This window comes from Canis aureus, chromosome 1 (assembly GCF_053574225.1).
Source record: "Canis aureus isolate CA01 chromosome 1, VMU_Caureus_v.1.0, whole genome shotgun sequence".
In the NCBI taxonomy this organism is placed as follows: Eukaryota; Metazoa; Chordata; class Mammalia; order Carnivora; family Canidae; genus Canis; species Canis aureus.
Genome location: NC_135611.1, coordinates 101633344 through 101647765, shown reverse-complemented (window position 1 = coordinate 101647765; position 14422 = coordinate 101633344). Strand labels below are relative to the sequence as shown.

The 14422-nt window shown below is 44.7% G+C and overlaps 1 protein-coding gene across 1 annotated transcript; it reads left to right on the top strand.

Moving 5' to 3' along the window:
- The first annotated feature begins 10614 nt into the window (after positions 1-10614).
- Positions 10615-14280, top strand: AURKC (aurora kinase C). Its single transcript, XM_077912907.1, has 7 exons — positions 10615-10843; positions 10929-10965; positions 11150-11341; positions 11677-11815; positions 12534-12682; positions 13665-13839; positions 14015-14280. The coding sequence occupies exons 1-7, from the start codon at positions 10783-10785 to the stop codon at positions 14183-14185; spliced, it is 924 nt and encodes a 307-aa protein (XP_077769033.1). The 5' UTR covers positions 10615-10782; the 3' UTR covers positions 14186-14280.
- The last annotated feature ends 142 nt before the right edge of the window (positions 14281-14422 follow it).

The following is a 14422-nucleotide window of genomic DNA, read 5'->3' as shown; positions in this document are numbered from 1 at the left end:
TAATATTAAACCCAACGGCCCCAGTTTCTCAGCCTTCACAGTCTGGACAGTCCTCTTGGTAGTAGTCAAATTTTCTATAACCTTACTGACCTAAACTGTTTAGTATTTTTGTCAATTCCAAAGAGAGGGATGATGAAGTTCTGATGTATAGCTGTCCTGAAGTATACTGTTCATCTTTTGAATTCTATCATTTTCTATTTCGGTATTTTATTTTTTTTTTTTTTTTAAGATTTTATTTATTCATGATAGAGAGAGAGAGGCAGAGACACAGGCAGAGGGAGATGCAGGCTCCATGCTGGGAGCCTGATGCGGGACTTGATCCTGGGTCTCCAGGATCGCGCCCTGGGCCAAAGGCAGGCACTAAACCACCGAGCCACCCAGGGATCCCTGTTTCGGGTATTTTAAAGCTCTGTTGTTTGGTGCACTAAATGGTTCACATTTAATATTGGTATGTTAACCCTTTCATTAAGTAATATCCTTTTTGTACCTGTTCATTTTCTTGCCTTTGAAGCATACTTTGAGTGATTAATATGGTCCCTACTGCATGTTTTGATTAATATTTTGCATGGTTTATATCTTTATAATTTTCAACTTTATCTGTATCATTATATTTGAAGTAGTTTCTTATAACAGCATATAGTTGGGTCATACTTTACTTTTTAATCCATTCTTCTATCTTTTAATTGGTAAGTTACATGAAATTTGTTTTTTGTTTGTGTTCCCTTTATATTGTACGTCTTGTTTTCTGGTTGTTTTTGTTATTTTGCTTTTCTGTTTTGTGTTTGTTATTTTGCTCTCCTGTAGGTTACTTCAGCATTTTTTAGATTTCCATTTGATGTATCTATAACATTTTTGAGTATTGTCTTAATTTTTATATTCTAAGTATTATACATAACTTATCACAGTCTAATATCAGCATTTTAGCACTTTGATGTATAGAAACCTTAATTCCATTAGATTCCTTAACATTTTCCATTTTTAATTATTCTAAGTATTTTCTCTTTATACATGGAGCACTATGTTGGATGTTATAATTTGTGCCCCACCTGTCAAAAGATTTTCTACAAAATTCATGAAGTGTATGGTCTGTTTACCTCTATTATTAACCATTCCGTTCTTTCTCCCTTCCTGAAGACCCAGGCCTTCTGTTAACATTTCCCTGCAAATTTCCTGTACCCTTTCTTCTGAGGTAGGTCTGCTGTTGACAAAGGACTTTGTTTTCCTTTATCTAAAAAGGTTTCTATGTCCCTTTCATCCCTGAAGGATGTTTTTTGTGGGATAAAAGACTTGGGGTTGGGATCCCTGGGTGGCGCAGCGGTTTGGCGCCTGCCTTTGGCCCAGGGCGCGATCCTGGAGACCCGGGATCGAGTCCCACATCGGGCTCCTGGTGCATGGAGCCTGCTTCTCCCTCTGCCTGTGTCTCTGCCTCTCTCTCTCTCTGTGTGTGACTATCATAAAAAAAAAAAAAAAAAAAAAAAAGACTTGGGGTTTACAGTTCTTATAGTAGAAGAGAAACATGTTACCTCCCTCTGTCCTCCTGGTTTCAGATGAGAAATCTATTGCTATTCACCATTGTTACCCTGTCTGTAGTGCATCCTTTCTGTCAAGGACTTTTACGGTGTTTTTATCTATAGATTTCATCAGTTTTATGTGTTGTGCTTTTGGCTTTCTAGTAAGGTTTTTTTAGGGGTTTTTTTTGTTTGTTTTTTTTGTTTGTTTTTTTTTAATTTGAGAGAGTGCAAGCACATGAGTGAGGGGAGGGGCAGGGCAGAAGGAGAAGTAGATGCTCTTCCTGAGCAAGGAGCCCAACATGGGGCCCGATCTCAGGACTCTGGGATCATAATCTGAACCAAAGGCAGACACTTAACTGATTGAGGCACCCCAGTTTTTTTCTCAGTTTAATTTCTACTTAATTCTTTTTTACATTTTCTATTTCCTTGTCTAGTATCTAGTATATAATTCCAAAGAAGGACTCTTAAAAAACAGGCTATACTGTGTAGTCCAAAGTTGTGATTCTCTAGTGGTTTATCTTGATGTTGGAATAGAAGTCCTAACATATCTGGAGAAATGAAGATCCTGTTATCCACAAATATTTCTAAAACTGATCTTAAAACTGAAAACTGCAGATTATTCAGGGTTTTAGTCTCCATGGGAAATTGTGTGTAAAATTCCCCAGGTCTCTAAGCCTTGTTACAGTCCCAGAGGAGGTCTTCAAGGGTCACTCTTGCTCGTTGCCGTTGGACACATATCTCCAATCTCTGATTTTTTTAGGACCCTATTTTATAACCTCACTGCTTGGTCTTTAACTTTTCCTTCTTAATCCTCTTCTATCCTCTTAATCTATACTTGTGTACTGGTCTCTAGTGTCACCCCAGGTGCTTTCTGCCCCACATGCCCAGTGAGCTCTGCCCTTCTCTCTCCTAGACACACCCTGTGTAACTGTTCTGTCCACTGTCTGTCCCCACCTTCTCATGTCCCTTCACCCCACTGACGACTAAACCATGGTCTCCACCACTGTCACTGGACTTAAGCAAGTCTCACAAAGTTCCCTCTTGTCCCCCCCACTCCCCTCCACCCAACACACACACTCTGATTGGACCTTTTTACTGCTGCCCACCACTTTGACTTGAGAGACTTTCCTGGTTTCTGTGAGCTCCTGCCCTACTTCAGAGGGTCTGCACCGTCTTCCATCTATTGCTAAACAGTTGTGCTGCTCAGAATCTGTCACCCTTGCTCTCTCACTTGTAAGGTGTTCCATGACTGAGTTAATTCCCTCCTTGAGGCATTTTATGCTCAGTGAAATACAGAGTTCCCCAAATCCTTGTCTCCAGGTTGACTGTTTCTCTCTGGTCATCCTTCCACGCCTTGTTAGTATTCTTACATACTGAGCCTGTAGGCATGTGTCATGTGGTCACAGTCATCACCTTGAGGATGCACTCCTAATAATCATGGGAGCAAGCAGATATGGTATGTTATTATGTTTCCCTCATTGTTTTGAATGCTCTACACCTTTATATACATTAATTCTTTTAATTTTTGTGATAATTCTATGTGGCAGATTGTGTTATCCCTATCTTACAGATCAGAAAACTAAGGCGCAAAGAAGTGAAAAGCGTGTGTCGAAGGTTTCATAGTTGATTAGGAAGTGTGGGATTTGGGATTGGAGGTCAGGTAGACAGGCTGCAGAATCCATGTCCTTATCACTTTACTGCCTCTCCCAGGGCAGGTCTATGCACTCCTTCAAAACAGAATAGAGTGCTGTCATTTGTCTGCAAATTATTTTTCTCATTTGCCAGTATATCTTGACTATCCCTATACGTTGGATAAATCAAACTCTTTTAACAGCTGCATAATCTGTTACAACTGTGCAGAAAGTACAGAGGAGGGCTTGAGGTGGCAGTGAGGTAGAGAGAAGCTAAGGCATGCATTTGGTTTTTAGTGTTGTTTGAGGTGCTCAAAATCTCAGTGAATGTCACCGTCTTCTGCCTTGTTGCCCAAGTCGGACACTTTGCACCCATTTTTGATCATCCCCACTTCTAGCCATTGTCTCACTGTGGTGTTCATTTTACCTCTGCCCCCCCTCCCCTTGTAGATTCAGTATGTGTGACTTAACGATGCTGACACAGCACAGGGTGTTTTTTAGTTTATCGTAATGTTTGGGTCTCTCACAGACTGTTCACACAAAGCTGTTTGTATAGTTGGCACAGTACATGACCTGTTGACCTCAAAGAGAATCTGCACAGGCCTGTATGGCCATATTAGTAAATTTTTAGAAATCCCAGTGAATGCTTGTGTCAGGAATCCTCAAGATCATCCCCAGTTGCAGTGATTTACTAGGAAGACTCATAGGACTTGACATTTTATCAGACTCAATAGCTATGACTTATTATAGCAAAAAGAGAGAAAGCAAACACAGCCAAGGGATGAGATACAAGGACTGAGGAAGGCCAGAGGACATGAGACAAGCATCCAGAGTCCTGTCTCAGGGAAGTCACACAGGACAGGCTTAATTTGAGTTCCATCAAGGAGTTACGACCAGGGAAAAAAAAAAAAAGAATTACGACCAGGATTTAAAAACTCTTCTAGGGGAGCTCATACGACACTCAGTACCCAGGTTTTTTCTAGGGGTGGGGCTCTCCTATCATGTAACAAGCTCTAGATTTCCAAAGGGATGGCAGGCATTCAATGTAAACAACATTGTTTACCCCAGAAACTTGGGCACACTGAGCTACTCCTGTCCTGGCTACTGGGAAACCTACTGATACCTAAGTTCTCAAGCCTCAGCCAAGGGCAAACCTTACAAACTCAGAGGAGAGTTGTTCTCTGACCTGCAGTGTTCCTTCCTTATACAGACTGAAATGGTTTAAAAAAGAAAAGCTGGGCAGCCCCGGTGGCGCAGTGGTTTAGTGCCACCTGCAGCCCAGGGCGTGATCCTGGAGACCCTGGATCAAGTCCCACATCAGGCTCCCTGCATGGAGCCTGCTTCTCCCTTTGCCTGTGTCTCTGCCTCTCTGTATGTCTCTCATGAATAAATAAATAAAATCTTAAAAAAAAAAAGCTGATTAAATTTCTGTAACAACAGAAAGGCAGTTCTTACAGCACCAAGTTAAGAGTCGTATATTTGGAGGCTTATGAGCATAATGCACCAAAACCAAAAAAACAGACACAGTTGAACTTAGAAACAAGCCAGGATTTAAATTAGTGAACACAAGGTACAGGGAAATCTGGTGAGAAAGGACTTTATTTCTTACAAATGCTGATTGTGTGTATACACACCACTAATGACTATATACACACATACATATGTATATACCTGAGATGTATGTTACATGTATGTGTGTGTATATATGGCTTCAAGTGGCCTGACTTCCAAGTATACCCATTTATTACCTTTATAAAAATAGGCCAGATTGATGTGATGTGTTTTCTATAGTACATGTCAGCAATAATCTCATTTCTTTGTTCCTGCTGCTCATACGCCACCTCTGACTTTAACAAACAATACCAAATATGTGTATTACTTGAGATTAGTGTGTTGCAGGCATCATCAAGTTGATGGATCCTTCAGTGTGACTGGGAGGGAGTGGAAGCATTGGGCTCCAGCTGAGAGGGCCCTCCACAGAGACATGATGCAGGAAACCTGTGGGAGTCTGGCCTCTGGGAATCTGCAGCTCCCTCTCCTCACACCCTGGCCCACGGACAGTCTTTCCTGTCTCAGTTGTGGCATGCAGGGATGCATCAGGAATGCTCAGTGATGTCATCCTTGAGTTCTGAGGGTCAACGACCTGTAATCTTACAGATAGGTTACACGTCTCACAGTTGAATGGTTTGAACTAAATAGTAAATAGGCAGCTCTTTTTGCCTTTCTTGTAGCAGTGGAGCATTAAGAGCATGGGGCCCCTCGTCAGACTGCCTGGACATACTTCCTGGCTTGTTCTTAGCTGCTGGATGACTTTTAAAAGTCCATTTATTCTGCTTCTATTTCTGTGTCAAACAGGTGTTTTCCCACTGTGACCTTGCTGCCATGCATCCACTGCCATCTCCCTGGTCCATCCAGACATCATCTAACACCTCAGCTTCTGCTTTACCTTCCACTTTTATCCTCAAGTTGATTCTCCACCCGGAGGCCAGAGATAGGGCTCAGACTTGGTCGTGTAGGGCTCACCCCCAGCCTTTTCCCCGAAATGTTTCATGACTTCCCTTCACTCTGGGGAGAAAAACCAAATCCTTCACATGGCCCATCCATAAAGCCTTACTGGGGTGAGATGTGCCTAATTTACTACCTTTTCTCTTGCAAGACTCTGGTCTCCACTTCCTGCTTCCCTTTCCTTCGTTTTTGCACCTGCTATGGCCTTTTTCCCTCTGCCTGCTGCACATTTAGGGCACATTCATCCCTCCCATATAATTTCAAATGGCATTTCATCAGGGAACCTTGACTGGAACACCCATCTAGATCATAATCATGTACACATAGGGTTCTTTGCTCCCTTAAACCACCTTCCTGCTTGATGGTGTGCTAGGCGGATTCGCTCGACTCAGAACTGCTTTTACATTCACACTGTCTGGTACAGCACAGGGACACAGGTCAATGTCACCAAGGTCAAGGTCACACAGGGTAAAAAGTCCAGGGGAAACCAAGCACAAGCTGCCAGGTGTTCCTTCCCAGTGCAGTTGTACAGGGGTTTGCTGAAGTCTTTGGCAAAGATGTGTGACATTATGTGCAAACATCACCGATGAGGGAAAGCCACACAAGCTTCAGTGTCCAGGGTTTCTTATGAGGCATGCAGTACCTTCATGACTGAACACGGATGCTCAGTGGGGTCGCAGAAGGCAAAGATACAGAGACTCAGGCATACAAACTGGATAAATCTGGTCAAACTGATGCAGCGGGGCTTGCAGATAACAGTAACAGGCATAAAGTCACTCTTAACCAGTTGAGATACTACAAGGACGCAGGTTGTCTTCCTGGAGCTGCTCAAGGGCCAGTCCTTTGGAATGTGTAGCATTTGAGCCATGAAAGCCTGTTCAATTAACACTTCCTGCACAGTCCACCTTGGCCCTTGGCCTGGGCTCTGTGACAGAACAGTGATCTCTGCATGGTGTCTCTGTAGTAAAGCATTTCTATGAAGGTAACTGTAGTATCAGAAATCTTATTGTTGAAGGGGGCAGTGTGGAGTATGGGTAGAGCTAAATAACAACCATATTGCAGAATAATTACATATATATTCATAAGTTTTGTACTAATTTATTTGTCTCTTTTGATCAACCGATATTTGTAATTTGTGATAGACCGCCTCCCCTGTCCGAATCTTAATTTAAATCCTCATCCTCACCCATCTGGAAAATAGCCTAATAGATCTTCCCTTTTCATGCCCCTTCTATGGTTTAATTTCCACACAATACCCAGATTGATCTTTTTTTTTTTAACAAATTTTTATTGATTTATGATAGTCACACAGAGAGAGAGAGAGAGAGAGGCAGAGACACAGGCAGAGGGAGAAGCAGGCTCCATGCCGGGAGCCCGACGTGGGATTCGATCCCGGGTCTCCAGGATCACGCCCTGGGTCAAAGGCAGGCGCCAAACCGCTGCGCCACCCAGGGATCCCTCAGATTGGTCTTTTAAGTGACGTGAACCAGATTCCATTACCATTCAGCTCAACTCCCCCTCCCCCCCAGGATGGTTATCTATTTCACAGTGTACTAACTATATATTTTTATTTCTCTGTGGTCTGGCATCTGGAGCCTTTCTGCCTGGGGAGACACTATCCCATTCCCCCCACTCCCACCCTTCCCCACCCCCCACCAGGACTAGCTAACAGCTTTGCCAGGACCTCACTATTCATACGCAAACTACCTACCTCTCCCTGGCTCCCAAACTCCAGGAGGTAATATTCCTCTGCCCTGAAACTCCAGGACCAGGTACTAGACCGGAAGTGACACATGCTCTAAAGTCCCTCCAGTATTATTCAAATAAGTCAGTCCTAAACTGTTTACCTGTCTTGCCTTACCTTTCCTGCCAAAAAACAAAACAAAAAACCTACACATTATAAATGTGCTTTCTACATCACGGCTGTCGCCTCCTGACCCACCCTGGTGCTTCTCCATATCACCTTGTGTGGTATGCCTGATAAAAAAGACAGATGAGCTGGAGGCAAGGATAGTCACAACATCCTGCCTATGGCTTCCAACACCCCAGGGCTGACAGATCTCGAGCCACGGGTGCAGAGCCCGTGCTTTCCTCTTCCACCGTACACTAGGGTAACCCCTAGGGTCATTATAATGCATTTGCATTGCAGTTTTGTCCCCTTCCCCCCCCATGAGAGAAGGTTGCCAAAAGGGTTCTGATACAAATCTCCTAGGGTCGGGATCCCTGGGTGGCTCAGCGGTTTAGAGCCTACCTTTGGCCCAGGGCATGATCCTGGAGTCCTGGGATCCAGTCCCCCATCAGGCTCCCTCTATGGAGCCTGCTTCTCCCTTTGCCTGTGTCTTTGCCTCTCTCTCCCTGTCTCTCATGAATAAATATATAAAATCTTAAAAAAGAAAAAATCTTGTAGGGTAGACAACTCCCCCTCCCAACCAGTGGGAGGAATCTCCCAAATGATTGGAAGTAGAGACCACTCCCTCCCTGAGCCATGACCCCCATTTACTTAAGAAGATCCCTGTAGCCTAGGGAGTGATCACCTCTGGACCTGCCTGCTTTCCCACCTTGACAGTGTACTGTCCTTAATAAACTGCTTTGTGCTTGCTCCCTTCCTTCTTCCTGTCTTTATCTGAGAGTAGATCCCCAAGTAAATCTTTTGTGGGGAATCCAAGAACTGAGATCTCCAAATATACAACACAGAATCTCCTACCAGTAACATGCCCTAACTCTTATTTGTTAGGGATGTGGGAGCATAAACTTCGTTCATGACAACTACTTCTAGGTCTGCTGCCTTACCATATCTGATTAAACAAATCACAGGTACATTTTAGATAACATTCTGGAGCATTTACAACCTCCTTACAAAGGCTGGTATGTTTCTGCACAATTTGTCTCCGTTTATCTCTCTAACTCATGTAATCCCAGTTGAACCCCTGCAGTTGCAGCTCTAGACACACTAGCCTTCTGGCTTTTCCTCAGGCACCCTGTGCTCTCCCAAACCAAGAATGTCTTTCTCAAAAGACTTAGGAGCTATCTCTTTGAAATGCAGACATCATGGGAGAGAGAATCCTTATCTCCCAGTTCCTCTGGGAAGGTAGACACCTAACTTTGGTGGGCACCTTGCTCCAAGTTGCAAAACAAGATCAATCAACCCTGCAACTCTGCCAATGAGAAACTGTCATCACCTTGAATTGTTGCTTTTCTCCAATGGGTTTTGTTCAAAACAACTGTCCCAACTTCCTCTTCCTTCATAAAATAACTTTTCTGTTAGGTTTGCCTATGGTTTTACCGTAGCTTGCATGTTTCTAGTTGCAATTCTATGCTATTTCCAAATAACCTCATTTTTTGCTGGTAAAATAACTTTTTAAGGTTAACACTACCTTCTACCCTCAGGTAATGAGAAGTTTGTTTTCCCTTATAGAAAGCCAATATAGCAGCCAATTTACCCCAATTATGAGGTAAATTGAGGATGAATTATGTATAACAAATGGTGCTGTCATGTTTTCCTACTTGAGAGGACTAATTATTGTCTATGTTGAAAATATGTAATGGGAGACATTGAGAAAGCCGGTGTCTGCATGGATGTATGAAAGGGTATTTTTCTGACTTTGCCATCTCTCAGCAATAATTTGTGATATGGCATCACATTCTGGTTTAAAGCTATTTCAGTAATAAACTTTTTTTACTTGTCTACTATCTTTGTGGAGTTTTCTGGGTTGGGAAAAGATTTTTTTCTTTTTAAGTTATATTTCTCCAGCAACTTATATTGTTATCTAAAAGAATTCCATTTAAAACTTTTTGAAACTTCTGTGTTTGCCAAACAAATAAACATGGGGGCTGATTTTACTATTTGAGACCCCAAATGAAAACTGATTACACGGTCTGTGAAAATTAATAAAAGGAAATTTCACTAAAATGGAGTCAGGAGGCCAGAGGAGAAGCTCTCACATGTGGCCTACGGATGTCAATCACAGACCCCAACAGAAAAATCCACAACAGGAAAAAATCATCAATAATAAGCCCCAAGGAGAAAAGATAGCATTTTCTATAAGAAATCGACCCCCACCCTCACCCCTTGCAACTCGAACAATGAGAAACTGCCTTTTACTAAAGTGTTTGTTGCTTTTCTCCAACGGACTTTCCTTCAAAACAACTCCCAAATTTCCTTCTCCATAACATGTGTTCCTTTCCTAGGTTTGAGGGACTAGCCTATGGTTTTTGTTGTAGCTTCCTTGTCTCTAATTGTAATAGCTTGTTATTTCCAAATAACCCCCATCCTTTTTCTTTTTGCTGGTAAAATATTTCTGCTGGTCCAACACACACATGGAGGCAAGGGGTGAATTGACCGTGCGTCATCGCTCTGAACGAGCCTGTAGTCCTGGGATGGGGGTGGGGGGGCTGGCCTCGGGGGTTGGGGATGAACTGGACAGAGTAAGAGCTGCAGGACATTGGGGGAGGAGGCAGAAATATTGGGAAGCGTGATGGAGAAGGGCCCTGGAGAACAAACCCCGAGTCGGACACGTGGGGGCCGTGAGGGCGGCGCACACGTGGTTTGAGGGTTTGCAGACGCCACGTGGGCACCCCGGCAACTTCTTGCAGTTGGTGTCTACTCATTCACACGTGCACCGTGTCAGTTCATTAATGCATTCGCGCTTTCATGGAGTCCACCATGTAGGCCTCATCCAACGAGACCATTGGCAACGTACCCTCTCCGCGGCCCTCAATTCTTTCGTCTTCTGAGGCTCCTGAAGCCCCAGCTCCCCGTGTCCCCCCACCCCCCGCCGGTCTCTTCGCTAAGCTTGAGCGGAAGCTCCCATTCCTGCCTCCTCTATTGGAGACGCTGCCTAAGCGCTCATAAGCCTCCACCAATGGGAGTCGGCCAGGAACTGTCGGCTCAGCCAATGAGTGGGACGCTGGAATAAAAGCCCACGGGCGCCATCCTCCGGGTATCCTAGGCGTTGGTGGATCCAGGGACCCTCATCCGGGGAGCCTCCTGGGGTGCCTTGTGTGGGAGCACGCAGGCCGCGTGGAGCAGGGTGGCGTCCAAGGAGCCTCGCGCTCAGTGCCACCTCCCCTGCGCCTTTCCACGAAAGCGTCCTGCGCCTTCGCCTTTTCCCCTCGGGAGTCGCCCGGACACCGTGATGCTGTCGGGCAGTGCTCAGCCCGCAAGCGAAGGCGAGAAGACCCAGGAACAGAGCAAAGGTTGAGAAGGGCTGGTGTCAGTTGTTGGGGTGGAGGGTGCCCAGAAGGAAGTGCTGACTTCTGTCTGTTCGTCTGCCTCACGTAGATGCAGCAGGCCACGTGGAGCTCAGCGTCCCGCCCGGGTGAGAGACTGGAGTGGGAAGGGGGAGCAAAGAAATGAAGAGCTGGCGGCACGTGTGGTGTGTCCGCTTCTGGCCTGAGCGCTGTGCCTCGAGAAGGGCAAGGGGCAGGGGCGGGGCCGGGGGAGACTCCCCGCTTGCCCTCCACCCACCTCCTAAACAGGCTCCTTTTTTCCACTCCTTTCAGGCGGCGCCTCACCATCGATGACTTTGAAATCGGGCGCCCTCTTGGCAAGGGAAAATTTGGGAACGTGTACCTGGCTCGGCTCAAGGAAAGCCACTTCATTGTGGCCCTGAAAGTCCTCTTCAAGTCCCAGATAGAAAAGGAAGGACTGGAGCACCAGCTGCGCAGGGAAATTGAAATCCAGGCGCATCTACAGTAGGACAGTCTGCATGAGAATCTGGCACTGGCTTCCCACTCTTCTGTTCTCTCTTCCATCTCTGGAGTCTGAACCCATTTCCCCCAAACGACCCTCAAATAGGCCACCTTGATTCCACCTTGAAGATTTGTTTCTGCATTTCATTACACTTATACCATGTATCCTCCGTTTCAGATGCCAAAATCTTGATGTGTGCTCCGGTTGTCTCACACACTCGAGTATCAAACTGCTATTACTCTGGTCCCAGCAGTTTGCCCCTTGTGTGACCAGTCACTTGTAATAGCATCAGGAATTGGGTCTTACAAATCTGACCTTTCCTCTGTCCCTTCTCCAGACACCCCAATATCCTACGCCTGTACAACTATTTCCATGATGCACGCCGCGTGTACCTGATTCTGGAATATGCTCCAAGGGGTGAGCTCTATAAGGAGCTGCAAAAGAGCCACACATTAGATGAACAGCACACAGCCACGGTGAGGTGGAGGCCTGCGGGCTTTGGGGCCCATGAGTTTACTGTGGACTAGTGTGTGTGTGTGGGGGGTGCATCACTACTTGTGGTTGTCATTAGTGTCCAGTGTTTTTTTTCCTTTATTTCTGAATTCTATACCTTTGATATAATGATACATATATCCCATAACTTCAAATTTTGATACTCTAATTACCCCAGAATATTAATAATTAGTGTGTATGAATTTGGATTCTTTGGTTGTAAGCAAGACAATCTAACTCCACTACTTTATGCAGAAAAGCATGTTGAAAGCCTATGGAGGATTTCACTGAATAAGTGAGTGGAGCCGGCTTAGAATAGGAAGCAAGAGATTTCTAGAGGGCTCCAGATGGGAAATCAGAGCAACAATTATCCCAGCAGACGGGTTGGGTCAACTTGCTATCTGAATATTCTTGCAATTTTCCTCCTGTTTTTGTATCATTTCTTCAGGCCTCAGGACCTGTGTCTAGCTACTTGCTGTGGTAGGGCAAAAGGGAGGTTCTGTATACTTTAGCATCTATCCTATAAGACTTCATAAAATGAGATGAATCCCTTCCCCACCAATAATTGTGGTGCCATTAAGGAAGTAATGGTTGGTAAGCAGGAAATAAAAAGATTCCATTACAACTATAAAATTCATGTGAGTATTTTATCATGGAAATTGTGGCTGGCTTCATTTCTCGACTTTTTCTTTGCTCACTCAGATAATGGAGGAATTGGCAGATGCTCTGACTTACTGCCACGAGAAAAAGGTGATTCACCGGGATATTAAACCAGAGAACCTACTGCTCGGGTTCAAGGGTGAGGTGAAAATTGCAGACTTTGGCTGGTCTGTGCACACACCATCTCTGAGGTAGGTCAGGTGATGGCATGGGCCCTGGGTGCCAGTTAGGAATGATCCAATTTAATTTATTCCACGTATAAGACCCAGATACAAAGTTAGGTTTGTATTTGAGTACTGCCTTTTCCTTTTTTTTTTTTTTTTAGTACTGCCTTTTTCATATGCATATATTTAATGTACATTTGTAGATTGAAAGAATGTGGCTCAACCTTATCTTTTACCTTTTGTTCTCTGTTAACATAGAATTTTCCCAGTTAGCTTCCATGTAAATAAGAATCATTGCTCCATAATTCCAGGAATTTTACTTGGTCCCTCTTGATGTATCATGAGTTTGTTCAAAATCTCTATTGATGCCCAGAATATTCTGAAAATATTCTGGATCATGAGCTACATAACTATATGAATAATTCCAAAATATGGAATTGATAGGTCCCAGTATTTTCCTCTCCTAAAACTTGACCCTTATTATTATTTTTAAAAATTTTATTTATTCATGAGAGACAAAGAGAGAGAGGCAGAGATACAGGCAGAGGGAGAAGCAGGCTCTCTGCAGGGAGCCTGATGCAGGACTTGATCCCAGGACCCCAGGATCATGACCTGAGCTGAAGACAGACGCTCAACCGCTGAGCCACCCAGGAGTCCCCCTTGATCCTTATAAAAACTTGGTGTTTCCAGGGACACCTGGGTGGTTCAGCAGTTGAGTGTCTGCCTTGGGCTCAGGGCATGATCCCAAGGGACTGGGGCTCAAGTCCTGCATTAGGCTCCTCACAGGGAGCCTGCTTCTAGCTCTGCCTGTGTCTCTGCCTCTCTCTGTGTGTCTCTCATGAATAAATAAAATCTTAAAAAAAAAAAAATCTTGGTGTTTCCAAATTCCTATGCACAGGAAGGGACTGCTTGGACTTTTTAGGGTCTCCTGTCTCATCAGAATCTAGAAAAGGAGGGTTACCCTTGTTCTGGGCCTCTGCACAGTGGTCCCTTCTCTGCTGTCTTCTAGGAGAAAGACAATGTGTGGGACTCTGGACTACTTGCCCCCAGAAATGATTGAGAGGAGAACATACAATGAGAAGGTTGATCTGTGGTGCATTGGAGTACTTTGCTATGAGCTGTTGGTAGGATATCCACCCTTTGAGAGCCCTTCCCATAATGAGACCTACAGACGCATCCTCAAGGTAGGAAGGCTACACGCTGGGCATTCACTGGGTAGCTAAGACTGCAGGGCCTGGGGTGCACACAAAAGTTGTCTAATAAGATCCAGAACAGTGCCTTGAATGGTCTCAAGGAATGGATAAAACACACAGCACACAAATTAACCACATTCTCTTCTGTCTTCTCTGGCCTCATCAGGTAGACCTACGATTTCCCCCATCATTACCTTTGGGGGCCCAGGACTTAGTCTCCAAGCTTCTCAGATACCAGCCTTTGGAAAGGCTACCCTTGGCCCAGATCATGGAGCACCCCTGGGTCAGGGCCCACTCGAGGAGGGTGTTGCCTCCATCTGTTCAAATGGCTTCTTGAGGCCTGTCTGCACCTGTTTCATTGTGTTTGTTCAGAGCTTTGCTGGCTCTCTTTTGTTTCTTCTAAGATGCTAATTAATAAAAGCTGAATCATTTTGTACTAGTTGTGTATAGTTATTTGAGTTGGCATGTGACTGGGCAAAATCTTTATTTCTTGTAGAAACTCTTTCCCATAAGAGTGTCCCAAGATGATGTCCCTCCTGGCCCCCAGGGATGGTGACTCAACTATTCACCTTAA